Raw genomic sequence first — 18,262 nt, forward strand, 5'->3', positions numbered from 1 at the left:
GCCACAGGTGGCTCTTGCCTTGCGTTTATCTCAAAAATTCCTTCTGTGAATTCTGACACATTTGAATAAGCTATTGTTGCCAAAGCTGCTCAGGAATACATTAAGTTAGAGGTTGCCCTCTCCTCCCTGCTCCACTCCAAGAGGCTAGTTAGCACGATGGGAGTGCCCGAGCCCATTAATCACGTTGAGATGCACCTCCTCTTTGAAGAGCCACAGGGAACATTATTGGTTTGGTTTTTATAGTACAGTGGTGCCTCGCAAGACGAAATTAATTCGTTCTGCGAGTTTTTTCATCTTGTGAAGCACCGCTGTATATTGACGGTTTCCCATAGGAATGCATTGGCGGTTTTAAAAAAAAGGCGCAAGACGTTTCGTCTTGCTAAGCAAGCCCATAGGGAAATCCGTCTTGCGAAGCAACTCAGAAAACGTCTTTCATCTTGCGAGTTTTTCATCTTCTGAGGCATTCGTCTTGCGAGGTACCACTGTACACTTACGCCAGGGGTCAGCAAACTTTTTTAGCAGGGGGCCGGTCCACTGTCCCTCAGACCTTGTGGGGGGGCCAGGCTATATCTCAGACCTTGTGGGGGGCCGGACGACATCTAATCCCATGATCCTTCCACGCAGAAGGGAATTTCCCCGACACTGACATTCGCAGGCTCCTAGATTTGAGCTGTACTAAAATTAATTGTGAATTCTTGCTAAACCCTACTGACACATTATCAGAGGGGTGCAGAGCTTACACTGCCAAAGTAGTTCACCATTCTTGTTTTTCTTCCCATGCCGAGTTTCCCTTAACAGCTAAAAGGAAGTTAGAGGAGGGGAATGCATGCAAAGCTGACAAAAAACCCAGTGCTCAGGGACTTTGAAGGTATTAAATAAAGATCCAACTTATGAAACAGATTGTTATCCCAGGTGCCCAGTACTGAGCACCAGAAATTGCAGATACAACTTTCAACCTGGGTGTGAAGACTTTATTACATTTGATTAACAATTCATTCCAAAATTGGAGGGGGCAGGGAGAGAATAAAATATGCAATTGGTGTTCACTAATATGTAAAAAAACCAACACCCAATGACCATTAGGAAACAATGCACTGTATTATAGTGGATATGATACACTTCTGACAAGATTTTAAAAGTAAAAATGCAATCATTATCTACAACTACAACTCATTTTCATAGCAAGCAAACAACGCGGGGAAATTTCTACTGTTGGTGCTTATAATTTTTCATTGCACGATTCTGTATGTTTTTTTGCTGAAGTGCCTTTTGCAAGAACTGAATCTCCACATGGAGGATATGTGAATGTCTCTGGTGTGGTAAACATTTTCTTGTGGCAACCATGAACAGCCACCACAAAGCAGCATCTCAATTCAGTCCTGCCGACACCCCAGCTACCAGGGGCCTGTATGATCAGGCCTTAGGGTTATCAGGAGTCATTTTCACATGCTCTGTGCCCAACAATCCTTCTGATAGTGGAAAGCAGTTGTGCCAGTCAAGTCTTCCTCCCATGCATCTCAAAAACCCCACTTAAGCTTCACGGTGAACAGTTGCTTTGCATAAAGCATATAAGCGGATGTGCAAATCACTTTGACAGCGGCATTTCTACAAGATGGTTTCTGGATTGAGTAACAGGCTCGTTTTCAGTCCAAAAGTTAGGAGTGGCTTTTCCTTGCTTGAGAAGGAGAGAGAAAATACAAGGACACACAATTAGATTTATTCCAGGAAGCCAAAAGGAATTGGCTCTCTGCAACATTTAAAGCAGCTGTCCTGACCATTCCCTTTCAACCAGTTTAATCAGGGAAGAACGCAGCAGCTAACTAAGGACCAAGCCAATAGACCTTTGCTTCTCTGTGAAGTTTATCAAGGTGGAAAGTATGGGAGAACTTCAGTGCTGCTTCAGAGTCACATCACATGAAACAGCTCCAGTATACCTGAAGGAGCGTCTCCACGCCATCGTTCTGCCCAGACACAGAGGTCCAGCGCCGAGGGCCTTCTGGCAGTTCCCTCGCTGCGAGAAGCCAAGTTACAAGGAACCAGGCAAAGGGCCTTCTTGGTAGTGGCACCTGCCCTGTGGAATGCCCTCCCACCAGATGTCAAAGAGAAAAACAACTACAGTGGTACCTTGGGTTACATACGCTTCAGGTTACAGACTCTGCTAACCCAGAAATATTACCTCGGGTTAAGAACTTTGCTTCAGGATGAGAACAGAAATCGCGCGGCAGCGGGAGGCCCTTTAGCTAAAGTGGTACCTCAGGTTAAGAACAGTTTCAGGTTAAGAACAGACCTCCGGAACGAATTAAGTTATTAACCCGAGGTACCACTGTACTAGACTTTTAGAAGACATCTGAAGGCAGCCCTGTTTAGAGAAGCTTTTAATGCTTAACAGACTATTGTATTTTAATATTTTGTTGGAAGCTGCCCAGAGTGGCAGGGGAAACCCAGCCAGATGGGCGGGGTATAAATAATATGTTGTTGTTGTTATTTGATTAAAATGAATATGATGGTGCTGGGGGCAGAGTGCAGCTACACAAACTACAAGGATAAAACTGGGAGGAACAAAAATAATTCAGAACTGTTAAGAATGTTACTAACACAGGTGGGCAGTATTATTATTATTTTTACAGTTTTCACTGTTTTTTTAATCCACTAGATGTCTCAGACTGAAAAATCCTATACTCTACAGGGAGTTAAATCCTCATATACTTTTCTAGGACTGCCAAAAATACATGCACAGAATTTCTTTGCCATCGGTCTGGCTTCAGAGATTTCAAGAGGCCCCTCTCACACGCTTGCAGTCATTTCTCTGGAAGCGTAAGGGCTAGAAACCTACGCAAAAAACACATTCGAAACCAGCTGGTTTAGCCAATACCACTCCTACCTTTGTTTTGTAAACATGAAATTTCTTCTGAGTCTCACAAACGTGAGTGTCATTGTCTCGGCAACTCGTCTCCGATGCAGCTGTGTCCATCAGACTGCTAGTACAAGTCTGAGTGCTGTAACCACTGTCCGCCTGGCGAAAAGAAATGAGAGAACAGAAGTAATATTGATCAGTTTCTAAAAAGCAGCGAGAAGAGGGATAAATTACAGCATACCAAAAGACAAAAACCTAGCATTGTCATCACCCTGATAAGACAAGATGGCTTGGCAGAACAGAAGTCCATCGCCTTCGCCGGTCCAAACCAAGCCACAAATGGGAAGCTCAAGAAGAGGAAAACTTGTTTTCTTCCATTTCACACAGAACAAGCCACAACAAATTGTCCATTGATATACTGGAAGCCCACAACTTACCGTATTTTTCGCTCCATAGGGCACACCTAGTTTTTAGGGGTGGGGAAATAAAGGGGGAAAAAATTATTCCCCCACTCAGGCGCGGGGCTGGGGCAGGGGAATCCCGAGCTTCCCCCGACCCCAGAACAGATCCAGGAGTGGCGGCAAGATTGCGCGCAACCTCGCCACCGCTCCCAGAGCTTGTGGGGCTGGGGACGGGGGAAGTCCGAGCTTCCCCCAACCCCAGCCCCCAGAACAGGCTGCTATCCGCAAGCCATCGGAGCCCGGCGGGAACTCCCGCCGCGCTCAGAAGGCTTGCAGATAGCTGCCTGAAGCCTGCATTCACTCCATAGGACGCACACACATTTCCCCTTCATTTTTGGAGGGGGGAAAGTGCGTCCTATGGAGCGAAAAATATGGTATGTTCCGGGGATTGCACCTAAAGCCAAAACACATTGGGTTTGATGGTGGGTGGGATTGCCAAAGTCATTTCCTCAGAACCTTGCCTCCTTTCAATTCCACTTTTATTTTTAGCCACACACATAAACCTGAATGTGCACAAGTTAAATGTGCAAACGTTGTGGGCTTACTGTACATGGAAGCGTCCCCAGGAGAAATATTCTTGGCTAAAGGATTTCCTCCAGTGTTTCTGCCTAAGCACAGCACAGCCACTGTAAAGGGTCGCCCAAGAAACTATGGATACAGCCATAGCTAAGGAGACATTTTGCTTGTATTTTTGACATAACCTTACAACTACTTCAGGTATAAGAATGCAGTGTTCTCCAGCAGTTCAGCTTTTGTCTTCCTCCCTCCCTTGAACCGGGTGTTACAAGAATAATTTAACTTTTAGAACTGGTGTCCTAAGTTTGCTTGTTTTCCGCCTCTGTGCCCTCTCCCATTTCTTCGTGTCCTCACAAACACACCAACACTCTCCACCTCATTCATATCTTTCGCATAGAGGGGTTCCTGAGATCAAGGAACACGGTTCTGTTTATGTGTGGATACAACAGGACTCCATTTTGAATCAAGATGGCTGACTGGATTCCTGAGCAACGCCAGGTACAAGGCTGCTAGTTTCCTACAGGGAATGTGCGTCTTTTCCTATGCGTACATACACACCTCGTTCAACACATCTAGAAAAATACCTGGATCCCAGCAAGTCTCCAAGGAAAAGATTACTGAAAATAATAATTCTGCTGAATAACAACAGCATTGTTTTCAGCAGCCGGCCAGCCACTGCCAAGCAGAGCATGGAAAACAAAGACTTCCCCCTTTGGCTAAAGGTATACTGGTGCTAAACATGGGAGTTTCCATTTAGATGTAGCATGAATAGCAGCTGCTGGAAGGCTGGACATGGGGAACCTGTGGTACTCAAGATGTTGCTGGGGATTGCTGGGAGTTGAGAGTCCAGCAACATTTGGAGGGCCACAGGTTCCCATCCCCATGCCGTACAGACAGGGATTCCAGCATATACCGTATTTTTCGCTCTATAGGACGCACCTGACCATAGGACGCACCTTGTTTTAGAGGGGGAGAACAAGAAAAATAAATAAATCTCCCCCTCTCTGCTCAGCGCCCCTTCAGCGAAGCGGCAGGAGAAACGGAGCCCCTTCCATTTCTCCTCCCGCTTCGCTGAAGGGGCGCTGCGCAGCTCTCCCTCTCTGCTGAAGCCAGGAGAGTCTTGCTCTCCGGAGGCTTCAGGTTCCTTTGGCTTCAGGCGGCTATCCCTGAAGCCAAGGAGCGCAGCAGGAGTTCCCGCTGCGCTCCGAAGGCTTCAGGCAGCTTCGCGTTGCTTTTGCTGAAGCCAAGGTGCCTGCATTCACTCCATAAGATGCACACACATTTCCCCTTAATTTTTGGAGGGGGTAAAGTGTGTCTTATAGAGCGAAATATACGGTATCCAAGATGGCACCCTCACTAAATTTGAGAGACCACAATGGACCCAAGGTATGAAGATACAGTTCCAAGTGTGCAGGGCCCAGAATGCCTAAGAAATCAAGCCTTACCTGCATGCTACTGCTCTCGCAGGGACTGGCGCTGCTTTCAGCTAGAGGCGACATGCACATACAAGAACTTTCAATACTGAAGCCAGCCATTGGCGCGCCACTATTCTCCGCCAATCCTTTTACCAAGTTCTCGTCCAACATCTCCGGATCAACCATATCCACCGTATAGTTTTCCTTGAAACTGCCCGGGTCGTGAAGAAATGTCAGCCCTTCCTTGCGGGCTTCAGGCACGTCTGGCGAGATCGACACCCGGGCAACCACCAAATGGGTGCTATGTGCAAACGCATCCCCGTTCAACGGGTGCAGGTTGACCTTCGGTTCTGCTGGCAAGGACGTTTCTGCGGGCAAAGCCTTGGCTCCCTCCTCCTGCCCTTCGCTCAAACTTTCAGGTGCCAAAGGCAGACAAACGAGGGAGCTCTGATAAAATGTCGTTCCTCTGCGAGCCACAAGTCTCATGGGGGAACAACTTTTTAGTGGAGAGCATTCTGTGTAGGAATTCCTGGTCGCGGCAGGAGTTAGTCGGCAGGAGTTAGAAACAGAAGGAATGTCTGGGGAGCGAAAAGTGAATTGTCTTTGATCTGCATTTGGGGAAAGGAGGTGGGGGGGGGGGGAGGAGAAACATGAACAGATAATAAGTGAAACTGCTTCAAAACAGTAAATTCCTAAAGGAGACTGGGGGGGGGGGGGAAGGGTTACAAATATTCTGGGATGCAAAATGCAAGACAAAACAGCAACCACCTTACTGTAGATTTCAGGCTTCTTAGGACAGAAAAATCATAGGAAAATGGGAAAGCTTTCTGACACTCAGAACTGTATATTAGGGAAGTTTTCTTGGCTCAGTTCCAGTTCAAAGATGAAATGGGCCAATCAAATGCATATGTATTATTAGGGTTTATTTCTACACCACTTCTTTTGTCCCAAAGCGCCCCCCACCCCCAAGTGGTTAAAAGCATGCAAAGCAAATCAGTCTGGTCAACCACTTAAGCACAATTGCAAAATACCTGACAGTGGTGTCTTTCTTATCTGAATGCCAATCGGGGAAAAAGCTGGAGAAGGAATATTTGCAGGACTCCTCTCTGGAAACGAAGGACTCGGCAAGCTTCCCAAACTGCAGGTCCTGGAGCCTCCCTGAATCGGGCTGGAGGAAAACTGGCCCTTTCAACATGGAAGAAAAGTTCCAAAGAAGGTTAAACAACAGTTGTACACCTAGAATGGCTCGCTCTCTTCTGTTTCTATACTGCCCTTCATCCAAGGAGCAGAGCGTTGTTTACAATATAAAAACACAAAAATGCACCACATGGTAACAAACAAAAGGAATACCCGCTCCCCCACTGGCCCCCCAGTTTAATGGCCAAAGACTGGCTCATTAGCCAGAGGCCTGGGAGAAGAGGAATGTTTCTGCCTGGCACCTAAAGATCTGTAATGAAGGTGCCTGGAGAGTCTCCTTAGGGAGAGCTTTCCACAAGCAGGGAGCCACTGCAGAAAAGGCCCGTTCTCATTTTGTCTGCCCTCCAGATCTCTCACGGAGGAGGCACACACAGAATGGCCTCAGAGCATAAGTCAATGCCAGTGAAACTTGAAACATTCCACAGCCCAGCTCTTTCAATTATTGCCACCAAAGAAGGCCACCACCCTTCTTTTCAAAGTCTTGAGCTCAAAATCAAGCACGCTGGCTTGATTCAAATAGGGCCTCCAACTCAGCAGTGTGTCAGAAATAAGGCAAGAGCCACAGTTCATCAGAATACAAGGAATAACTACAAAACTCCAGCAGACACACACACAGAAGACCTCTTCCTAGCTGTGAGAATCCCTGCCCAAAATTCTATCTGGATTCCAAGGGTTCACACACTGGACCCAATTCAGCAAACTGATCCTGCTAGTGGAAGCCCATGCAAGGACTCTTGACTAGTGCAACACCACACCCCTGCCCAAAATGTCTCGGGATGAGGGTAAGATAACCCCCAGAGCAGCATGAGGCGGAGGCAGAATTGCTTGCTCTGACAGAATGTTTGTAGACACTCTGCACTGAATTCCTCAGTGCGTCTATGTGCATTCCAAACTCATAGCTGGTGCCTGAATTTCTGAAAGTCTACTTCTCCTGTGGTGTGGCCAAACAATGTGTACCAAAAAGCAGTTTGATGCACGAGTTTTCTAGCCACGTGATGTTGATTCAGCAAGGTAGAAACTAAATCATCTAATGTGAGGCTAGGGAACTTGTGGCCCTCTGGATATTCCTGGGCTCCAGCGCCAACCATGCCTGACCACTGGCTGGAGCTGAAGGGAGTTAAAGCAAGGATAGGAAAAACTGTTGGGATTCCTAACGGACCATAGTGATTTGTTTTTTCCTTCCTACAAATAGGAACAGTAAGCACTGCGAGCTAGCAGTAAACCACACAAAGGAAGTGAAGCTAGCTCTTTATTAGCAAAAATAAAGGATCTGCACAGGAGCGTCAGGGTAATGAGCGCGGTGACACATCTCCAACAGGTCTTGTCCCATGAAGCAGCTGCCGAGACAGAAGGTCCCTGCCTCCCCACAGCTACCTAACTCCCCTCTTCACCAGGGTTTTTCCAAAGCAATCTGAGACTGCACCTGTATGTCACTAATCTCTCCTCCGTCCTTTTTACGCCTCTCCTGGTTCTGGGAGACCGAGGCGGGGGGAGCTTGTAGCAGGAGGAGAAATATTCATGCCTTTTCACCAGCTTGATGCATCTCTGCCTCTTTGCCTTCCTCCTCTCCTGTTTTAGCTTCTGCCTCTAATTCTGAACTTTCTCTGTCACAGACTCTCCCAGCTCACTAAGTCCTGTTACCTCTTCTGCTTCTGACACCACCTCCTCCCAGTCTGCTCCTTGTTTTGTTTTTCAAACAATTTTCATTCATTTTATAACACAAATAAAAAACACAGACAGGAAAAAAACACAATACAAACAAATTCTTGTCATATCCTTATTTCTCTAAACATTGTTAAGTGGGCTTCCCCAAGTCCCACCTATCTGATTTTCATTTTACTTCATCTTTAGCAGTTTACATATATCATAAGTTCTAACCATATTTCCTCCCCCACACTTACTTTAACCATAAAAAACTTCACATTTTATCACTTATAAAATACACTATCTTCTACTTCTAATCCTACCACCTATATCCACTTCCAAAGCTATTCTAAGATTTAAATATTAACATATATTTTTCAAATATTCCTTAAACTTCTTCCAATCTTCTCCCACCGTCTCTTCCCTCTCAGAGTCTCCCAGTCAGTTCGGCAAGTTCCATATAGTCCCAGTCTGCTCCTTCTGACCAATCATGGTTATCCCACCACCATTTCCCAGGGTCTGAGCCTTCTTCCCTTGGGGGTTCCCCAGCTACTTCCTCCCACCATTTCTCGGCATTCAACCAGCCAATGACACTAAACACAGCTCAGCTGAAGCCCACCACCAGCAAACACCTGTGCACCTATATCAGAAGCACTGGCCAGGAGCTGTCCTCTGCAACATCTAAAGGGCACCAACCCACCAAGATGCTTGTTTCATAGGCATGCTACTGAAAGTGTCTGGCTTGTAGGAGCAAGATCCTTACCGAGCTGGATGTATTTAGAGGGCTTCTACAGCGGACTGGAGAGATGTCTATTGAACACAGGACTCCAAGAGAGGCTGGGACATTGTGTGGACTCTGAGGAGAAGGAGAGAAGCTCTCCGACGAGAGGCTTCCGTTCTCGTCTAAGAAAAGCTTTCTCCTCAACGAGGAAGTGCTCAAGCTTTCCTGAGACTGGTCGGCCAATTCATCGGGTTTAAAATATTCACCTGAGGAACGCAAGAATCACAGCTGTCAAGGAAACCATTTCCACACAGATGCTGCAAGTCAAGTTGTTATTCCTTACATAGCTAGCATTAAATAATTACAGTGGTACCTCGGGTTACAGACGCTTCAGGTTACAGACGCTGCTAACCCAGAAACAGTACCTCGGGTTAAGAACTTTGCTTCAGGATGAGAACAGAAATTGTGCGGCCCCATTAACTAAAGTGGTACCTCAGGTTAAGAACGGTTTCAGGTTAAGAACGGACCTCCAGAACAAATTAAGTTCTTAACCCCATATACCACTGTAAATCTAATAAAGCACGAAGGAAAAGCTATTACAAAATCCAGCAGCCGGCTTAGCACAGCCCTTTGAAGCCCTTAGGAGTGCATTTAGGGTTACTTAAAACCCATGGGGTATGAGTACACACACAGGATTGCAGTCGAATCTCCCACCCACAATGCACTGCAGCATCGCCACAGAGACAGCTGAGAATCTGCATAGGTTAGCACAGGTATTGCCACAAATCTCTCGTTCCAACTCTTCCTTCAGTCACAAGCTGGCTGTGTGGCACCAGATAACCTCACAGCCTCAGAACTCTGTGCTATGGGGGGAAAGGAAGAACGCCAAGCTTTCCTTACACAGTTGTGGTGACTTCATGGAGATCAGAAATACGAAGTGTTCAAGGAAGGTTCAGAATTATGGTTTGCATCTAACCAACTGTTAATCAGACCCACTAAATTTAATAGAACATGCTAATTAATTTCAGCGGCTTCACTCCAAGCAGAACCAGCACTGGATGCAACCTATATATAAACAACTAGAACCAACGAAAAAGGAGTTGCAGCACAGAGAGCTCTGGCTCATAGTTTCTACCATATTTCATTCATTTCTCCCTCTCACCTGGTTTCTGTCTCCCCTTCCCCAAAACCACTCAGCACTTCATGGCCATGAATTACACTCAGAGCTCACTGAGTTGTGTCCCCCCTTCTTAGGGCTTATTTCCTAAAGATGTTTTGTAGTTCCTCAAAACTTGGGGCTTCCCCTGAGTGTGCCAGTACCTTCCTCATAAGCAATGGCACCCAAGACTAGGCAGCAGGAACAGAGGGAACGATGGCATTGCCATTGCCACCACCACCTCAAGAAAACTCCCATCGTACCCATTTCTACAGAGACTGGATCTAGATGAGCAGTTCTCCCCACATTACATACCTAGTATTTTTTCTATGTCAAAATCAACAGGCAGAGATAATACTGTCTGGCAAGCAGCTGCAGAGAACAAACAGAATGTTTAGGGCAAAGTCATCGGGGTCAAAGCTTGGAAAAAAACCCCACCCAAAAACATCATGGCCATGATTTGATAAGAATAACTGCATTTGGACATCACAACAAACTACAATGTGTCCCAATGAAAGCAAGCCAAGCACTGCACAGCCCCCCACACCTCCTGCACAACCACAAGGAAATTGAAAGTCTTTATTTCCTTTTCTATTGACTGCCATTTGGCAAGTCGCCTGAAACCTAAACTTTGTATAAGAGTAGTTGGAACACTCTTATATAGGGACGCGGGTGGTGCTGTGGGTAAAACCTTAGCGCCTAGGACTTGCCAATCGCATGGTCGGCGGTTCGAATCCCTGCGGCGGGGTGAGCTCCCGTCTTTCGGTCCCAGCTCCTGCCCACCTAGCAGTTCGAAAGCACTCTTAAGTGCAAGTAGATAAATAGGGACCGCTTTATAGCGGGAAGGTAAACGGCGTTTCCGTGTGCTGCGCTGGTGCTGGCTCGCCAGAGGAGCTTCGTCACGCTGGCCACGTGACCCGGAAGTGTTTCCGGACAGCGCTGGCCCCCGGCCTCTTAAGTGAGATGGGTGCACAACCCTAGAGTCGGACACGACTGGCCCGTACGGGCAGGGGTACCTTTACCTTTTTAGTTGGAACACACTAGTTTTATACTCTATGGATTGAAGTTGTCTTTTTCCAAACAGGCCAGTTTAATATTGTTCTCAGATATGGATGGAATGAGAAGCCGTGCTCTGCATGCAGTTTGATTAAGGCACAATAGACAACACATTGCACTGAGCAAGTTTCCCCTTCCTCATCTCGTTTCATACAAACCATTGTTTCTCCCAGGTTGCACAGTGATTTCCCTGCTAACGGGCGAAGCGTTACTTAGATCGATACCTGCAAGATATCAAGTTCCCCGTTAAAAGCTGGCGTAACATTAACACAGAAACAACAGAAGAATCATTTAACATATCCAGCACCATCCCAAGAATTCAGGGGGAACAAGTGCACAGGAAAAGGAATGAGCTGTTTTCAACAAAGTTCTGCTGGTGCCCAGACTTCCACTTGGCAAAACAGGACTTCTCTCTCCTTGCACAACTCTTGCCAGCAAATCTGTACACAGGTTCACCCATGGTGGCGGGATTAGGGGAGCACAAGGAAAGAAAGTCCCAAATGCTTGCGCTAATGGGACAATATTTCCAATACAGTCATATCTCTTGTTACATCCGCTTCAGGGTGCGCGTTTTCAGGTTGTCCCGCGGCGACCTGGAAATACCGGAAAGGGTTACTTCCGGGTTTCGCCGCTTGCACACGTGCAGACGTGCAAAATGACACCACATGCATGCGCAGAAGCGGAGAATAGTGACCTGTGTGTGCGCAGACGTGCAGATGCGGGTTGCGTTCCATTCAGGTTGCGAACGGGGCTCCGGAACGGACCCTGTTCGCAACCTGAGGTACCACTGTACATTGAAACTGGCCTACCACGTTTTACATTTGGTTGCAGTTCAAATCAGTCAATGTGGCAGTTCCAAAAAGCTGCTCAGCTTGGTAGTTGTAGACTTTTCCAGCAGGTGGGAAATTGCACAATAGGCATCAGTTCCCAAGAACTTTGGGCACTCTCAGTAAGACGGCTTAGTACACAGGTGGAGTTGGAGAATCCTTGGTCCCGCAGTCCCTCCCTGACAGCTTCATAGAATCATAGAATCGTAGAGTTGGAAGAGACCACAAGGGCCATCGAGTCCAACCCCCTGCCAAGCAGGAAACACCATCAGAGCACTCCTGACATATGGTTGTCAAGCCTCTGCTTAAAGACCTTCAAAGAAGGAGACTCCACCCCACTCCTTGGCAGCAAATTCCACTGTCGAACAGCTCTTCAATTGGAGGAAGAAGTCATTTTCCATGTCTCTCCTCCAGCCAAATGTTACCTGGCAGGACATGGTTCCGTGTTGCGTAATTCACTTGTTCTATTAGAATCTCAGAGTGCAGGCCACACAAAACCATGCCTAATGTGACCCACGGAGGGTTCCCACCCCTGATCTAAGCGGTTTCCCCGGAAGCTTTCCCATTTTGATACAAGAGACAATACTTACACCGAGTGGAGTTAAACTGAGAAACCTGTTTCTCACTGTGATCAGTCCAAGGAGATGGAACAATGATGCTTTTGGTGAAGAACTAAAGAAAGGAAAATGTTGTTATGTGTTTACCATGACATTGTGGGCGACAGTCAGTTTAGAGCACAAAGGAGTAGTTTACTCCTCACCGTACTATAATCCCTAGGAACTACAATTCCCATGATTCTTTGGGGGAAGCCATTTTGGTGTGGGTGTGACTTGAGTGCAGCTTGCCACGTTGTCTAGATCTGATGATAGTTCTAGTTACAAGTAGGTAGCTGTATTGGTCTGCCGTAGTCAGAAAAAACAAACCAAAAAATTCCTTCCAGTAGCACCTTAGAGACCAACTAAGTTTGTTATCGGTATGAGCTTTCATGTGCATGCACACTTCTTCAGATACCAGAAGATTCTTCAGATATCTGAAGAAGTGTGCCTGCACACGAAAGCTCAATAACAAACTTAGTCGCTCTCTAAGGTGCTACTGGAAGGAATTTTGTTTGTTTGTTAGATCTGATGATGTGATTCATCTTAACTACGGTTAGCTAATAAAGCCAGCTTTGGTAACTATGGCTCAAAGATGGCTTGTTTGAAACAAGTCACACTTCATGCTAACCAGTTTCTTGATCTAGGTAACGTAAGCTGCAGTTCAGCAGAAGCAAAACCTTCCAGACTCCTCCGCTCCCCGGCACCCCCAGTTGTGACGTGGGAGAGAGGATTGCAGGAGCCGAAGGCTCACTGAGGCCAATTCCTGCTTATTCACGTTAGACTAAAGTTTGAGTGTTGCCACCATCTGCGTACCAAAAAACATTTAACACAACCTCCCCGTTTATTGTGAATGCATGCACAGCTACCTTAGCACAGGTTCAATGTACCCCACTCCAAACACTAGTGAATCAAAACAACTCAACACATAACTCCCACATTGCAGGGGGTTGGACTAGATGAGCCCTTGGGTCCCCTCAACTACAATTCTGTGACAGAGTTCTTCCTGGATGCTTCCACATCAAACTATTTGGTGGACTGTGTGCTGCAAAGTTCCTAGACAATAGGAAGAACATGTCAAACTAAAAGAGATAATCGTGTTTTGTTTTTTACAAACTTAGTTGTGTCAGGGAGAAGAGTAGCCTAGAGGCCTTTCCTCTGATAGAGCCCTTTTCTATTTATTAATTATTATTATTATTATTATTATTATTATTATTATTATTATTATTATTTATTGAATTTATATACTGCCCTATACCCGGAGGTCTCAGGGCAGTTCATAGAACCAAAAGTGCATTCTAAGTGCAAGATGCCTTTGTTTTAACTATGGAGGAATATTCTAGTGCTACTAATAATTACAGTGGTACCTCGGGTTAAGTACTTAATTCGTTCCAGAGGTCTGTTCTTAACCTGAAACTGTTCTTAACCTGAAGCACCACTTTAGCTAATGGGGCCTCCCGCTGCCGCTGGAGCACGATTTCTGTTCTCATCCTGAAGCAAAGATCTTAACCCGAGGTACTATTTCTGGGTTAGCGAAGTCTGTAACCCGAGGTACCACTGTATTAATATTTATCCAAAGCAGCCAGCAATGTATTCCAACAAAACATACTCTCAAGTACTATAAAATGCCATAAAAACAAACAAACAATATAGGATAGCAAAACCACATTTTCAGTCTTCACCTGAGGCCCTCTAACTGCTCCAGCTTTTATTGTAATGCACTGTTCTTTTTCTGGTTTTATGTAATGCCCTTAAAAGTTTGTACAGTGGTACCCCGCAAGACGAATGCCTCGCAAGACGGAAAACCCGCTAGACGAAAGGGTTTTCCGTTTTTCGATGCGCTTCGCAGGACGAATTTCCCTATGGGCTTGCTTCACAAGACGAAAATGTCTTGCGAGTCTTGAGATTTTTTTTCGCTCCCCACCCCCTTTTTCTAAGCCGCTAAACCACTAATAGCCTTTTAGCAGCTAATCCGCTAATCCCTTAAGCCTTTAATAGCCGCTAAGAGCCGCTAAACCGCTAATCCGCTAATAGGGTTGCTTCGCAAGACGAAAAAACCGCTAGACAAAGAGACTCGCAGAACGAATTAATTTCGTCTTGCGAGGCACCACTGTAATTTGCCTTGAGACTCCTTATGTGGCAATTGACTAATTTATTATTGAATAAATAAGACCAGGAAAAACCCTCTCCAGGTTAAAAGGCTAAAGAGTGATCTCAACCAACTCTACAACCCATGTGATTGTTCTACCTTCTCCACATGCGCACCCCAGCAGAATGAACTGATACACTCCTGGAACAGCTTCACTATGCGATGGAGACTAGGCTTCAGGCCTCAAATACCTACACATACAGGTTAAATTATCTCTATGTATCGTTAAGATGTCTAACTCAGGAAACGATAGTACTGATGGTTACCTCTTCAATGGCTTTTTGTCTTTTTTCTTCCATCTCTTTATCTATTCTACAAAGTGAATTTTAAAAAAAGGAAAAGGAAAACAGTACTGTTAGTTTACTTCAGAAAAATAAACTGACTCTAAGACACAGAATAATCAGGGTAGCAAGCCAGGTAGGTGGCTGCAACTTTTCAACAGGTCAAAGGAAAAAGACTTATTAAACTTGAGAATCAGTTCTGTTGGCTGAATGCTGTAGAAGAAAACTGACCTGGCTTGGCTGAGATACAATGCTTGACGTCGTATGTCTTCTGAGTCTATTTCAACAGGGTTTATTAAAGCTAGTTCATCTATAGACCACCGAAATTTTGCAGGCGTCTAAAAGAAGGAAGAAAACACTACAATGACATATGCCACAATCAACTTCCTTGTTTCAAGATAAAGAAGTAATCATACATCCCCAGGAACATCTAGTTCAGCCTTTCTCAACCTGTGGGTCCCCAGATGTTGTTGGACTACAACTCCCATCACCCCCTAGCTAGCAAGGCCAGAGCTCAGGGATGATGGGAGTTGTAGTCCAACAACATCTGGGGACCCAGAGGTTGAGAACCACTGATCTAGTTGGACAAAAGGTTCCCTTAGAGTAGTTTTCAAGTGGTATTCCAAGGAACCCTCAGATTCCTCAGAAGCCGATTGGAGATTCACATACAAAAAGATCAGTAACAATGAGCTAACTTCCATGACAGCCAGCTCTGCAATATTAAGGTCTATTTCTCCCAAACATCTCTCCTCCAAGACCTTGAACGGAAAGAGAAAACTGGTCAGGCGTGCATCAGAGATCTGATTTGAACGACCTCGGACATACAAATACATGGAAAAAAACAGAATACACACAATAACATGTGGCAAACCACAAGTCTTACCACAGAGGATATTGTGGATTTAAACACTGTTGGACTTGACACAATCTGCTCCTGCAGGTGGCTATAATCACTTGGGCTTTCAAAGGGGTTCTGGACTGCGAGCTGCCCAGGTGACTCTGGTGTAATCTGCATCTTGACTTCTTTTGCATCACCCATAACTGTTAGCTAAACCTAAGAAACAGTCAAAGAAAGTACTTGCATTAGACACATCAGCACCCTACAGATTTAAAGCAAGTGTGCTTTACGGCAGGGATGGGACCTGTTGGTCCTCCAATGCCCATCAGCTCCAGGAAAATCACATTAAAGAGCCAACCAGTGAGGTCCAGCGCCGAGGGTCTTCTGGCGGTTCCCTCGCTGCGAGAAGCCAAGTTACAGGGCCTTCTCGGTAGTGGCACCCGCCCTGTGGAATGTCCTTCCACCAGATGTCAAAGAGAAAAACAACTCCCAGACTTTCAGAAGACATCTGAAGGCAGCCCTGTTTAGGGAAGCTTTTAATGTTTAACAGACTACTGTATTTTAATATTTTGTTGGAAGCCACCCAGAGTGGCTGGGGTAACCGAGCCAGATGGGCGGGGTATAAATAATAAATTATTATTATTACCCTCGTTGCAAAGATGCCCCAGAAGCACAAGGAAGATCCTGACGGGGCACCCAGTTTCAAATTTGCATTGCCACAAAAGCTAGGAGGGCTGCCACAGTTCACAACTGCCTTGGCCCTTTGTATGAAACACCTTGCCCAAATACGCAGAGCTTGCAGTAGAAGACTGCTATTATTATTTGAATTTATATACCGCCCTATACCTACAGGTCTCAGGGCATATCACAGTATAAAATCAGAGTATAAAACCATAAAGCACATAATGCTAGGTGTCTGTCCCATTCTAGTATAGCTGGTCAGTGATGGTTCTGCCAGGGGTGGTGCAATGGTTAGTATGGTGAACCCTCGGAGGCCACGGTTCGATTCCCTACTCAGCTACGAAGCTCGCTTGGTGACCTTGAGGAGCCACTCAAAGCCTCTCAGCCTAACCTACCTCTCAGGGTTGCTGAGGGGGATTTAAATGAGGAGCGTGAGAAGAACCACATAAGGCACCTGGAGCTCCATGGAGAAAAAGGTGGGATATGAACACATCAAATAATAAGTAAATAAAAACAACAACGTGGCAAACGTGAAAGAATTTTACCAATGGCCTTGGGTAGCAGCTAGTTCCTTGTTTCTCTCCCCAGGAAAGAATCCCAACACTTCAGTTCTCAACAGCTGAAATGTGAACAACTCCCAAGAGATGTGTGCTCAAGCAGTTAAATTTAACTTATTGATTGATCTAATTCCTGTACTGCCCTATTTCTATACAGTTTTTTCATTTTAAATAAACAAAACCCCACAAACATACAAAGCAGAATAACAAAGGGAACAATATCGATGTGGCAAGCCGTATTTAATGTTGTATTGCTTTTAACACTCGATTGGAAGCCGCCCAGAGCGGCTGGGGAAACTCAGCCAGATGGGCGGGGTATAAATAATAAATAATAAATAATAATTATTATTAGCTGGGAAGCAAATAGCTGCAGGCACAAAGGCTGGGGAAACCAACGCGGATCTCTGGCTACAGATAAGATTCCCCTCCTACTTTTGCAGGAGCAGCTCCTTGATCGCAGCTCTGCAAAAAAAGGATATATTGAAGCATGATTTGATTTAATTAATTAAACCTCTATATAAATGGCGCATATTGGCACCAGGCGGGCAAGCCCCTTCCAGGAGGATGCAGCCCTTTCCGAAGCCCCAGGAGCATCTTACCTGCTGCTCATTCGGACTCGCCCTCCTGCCGACTCTTACAAAGTTGCTAAAGGTCTTTAACTTCTCTTTCCCTGCCGGCCAATCAGCGCGAGAGACCTCGGCGGGCGCAGCCAATCACAGCTCAGAGCGGGAGCTCCCTCCCCTTCAACATCTCTCGCTCTATATATCTATTTGAATCGCTTCCCTGGTTTAACCGGCTCGCGTGGGCAAAAGGAACGCAGAGCGACGCGGGGGCGGGGCTTCAATTCAAAACGGACGGACGCTCCCATTGGCGGGGAGGGGAAGGAGGAGGCGGGGCCGCGAGCGACGGAGCGAGCCAATGGAGCCGCGGAGCCCCAAGCTCACGCAGGCGCCTTCCGTCAGGCCGCGCGAGGCGGGGTCTCGTTCGCACGAGCCGCGGGAAAGAGGCAAGGAAAGCCGTAGAGGTAAGGGAACGTAGCAGAGAGCAGAACTTCCGGTACTGAATTGAAAACGGTCCTCCCTGAACCATTGAAACATTTCTTTCTCGTGTTTTATACACACTCGTAATATATTGAGCATTATATATCTATAACACACACATATACAGCATATCTGTATAGAAAAATAGGTATAATAGATATCTATATATCTATATGTATTTTATATATGATATACACAAACAAACACACACATATATATTATACATGTTTTATATAGATAGATCCGTTATATATGCTATATATCTGTATTTATATA

The 18,262-nt window shown here is 45.8% G+C and overlaps 1 protein-coding gene across 2 annotated transcripts; it reads right to left on the reverse strand.

Moving 5' to 3' along the window:
- Positions 1-956: 956 nt before the first annotated feature.
- BORA (BORA aurora kinase A activator) lies at positions 957-17,702 on the reverse strand. 2 transcript variants are annotated; one of them, XM_083435841.1, is made up of 12 exons: positions 17,546-17,702; positions 15,754-15,924; positions 15,102-15,208; positions 14,856-14,901; positions 12,438-12,519; positions 11,179-11,244; positions 10,280-10,336; positions 8,851-9,074; positions 6,278-6,431; positions 5,277-5,854; positions 2,882-3,013; positions 957-1,675 (listed from the first exon to the last, which is right to left on the reverse strand). In XM_083435841.1, the coding sequence occupies exons 2-12, from the start codon at positions 15,907-15,909 to the stop codon at positions 1,586-1,588; spliced, it is 1,692 nt and encodes a 563-aa protein (XP_083291967.1). In that variant the 5' UTR covers positions 15,910-15,924; positions 17,546-17,702; the 3' UTR covers positions 957-1,585. The 2 variants fall into 2 exon arrangements, with proteins under 2 accessions (XP_083291967.1, XP_083291968.1); XM_083435842.1 differs by lacking the exon at positions 10,280-10,336.
- Between the last annotated feature and the right edge of the window lie 560 nt (positions 17,703-18,262).

Source organism: Podarcis tiliguerta (assembly GCF_965153285.1).
Source record: "Podarcis tiliguerta genome assembly, chromosome: 4".
NCBI lineage: Eukaryota > Metazoa > Chordata > Lepidosauria > Squamata > Lacertidae > Podarcis > Podarcis tiliguerta.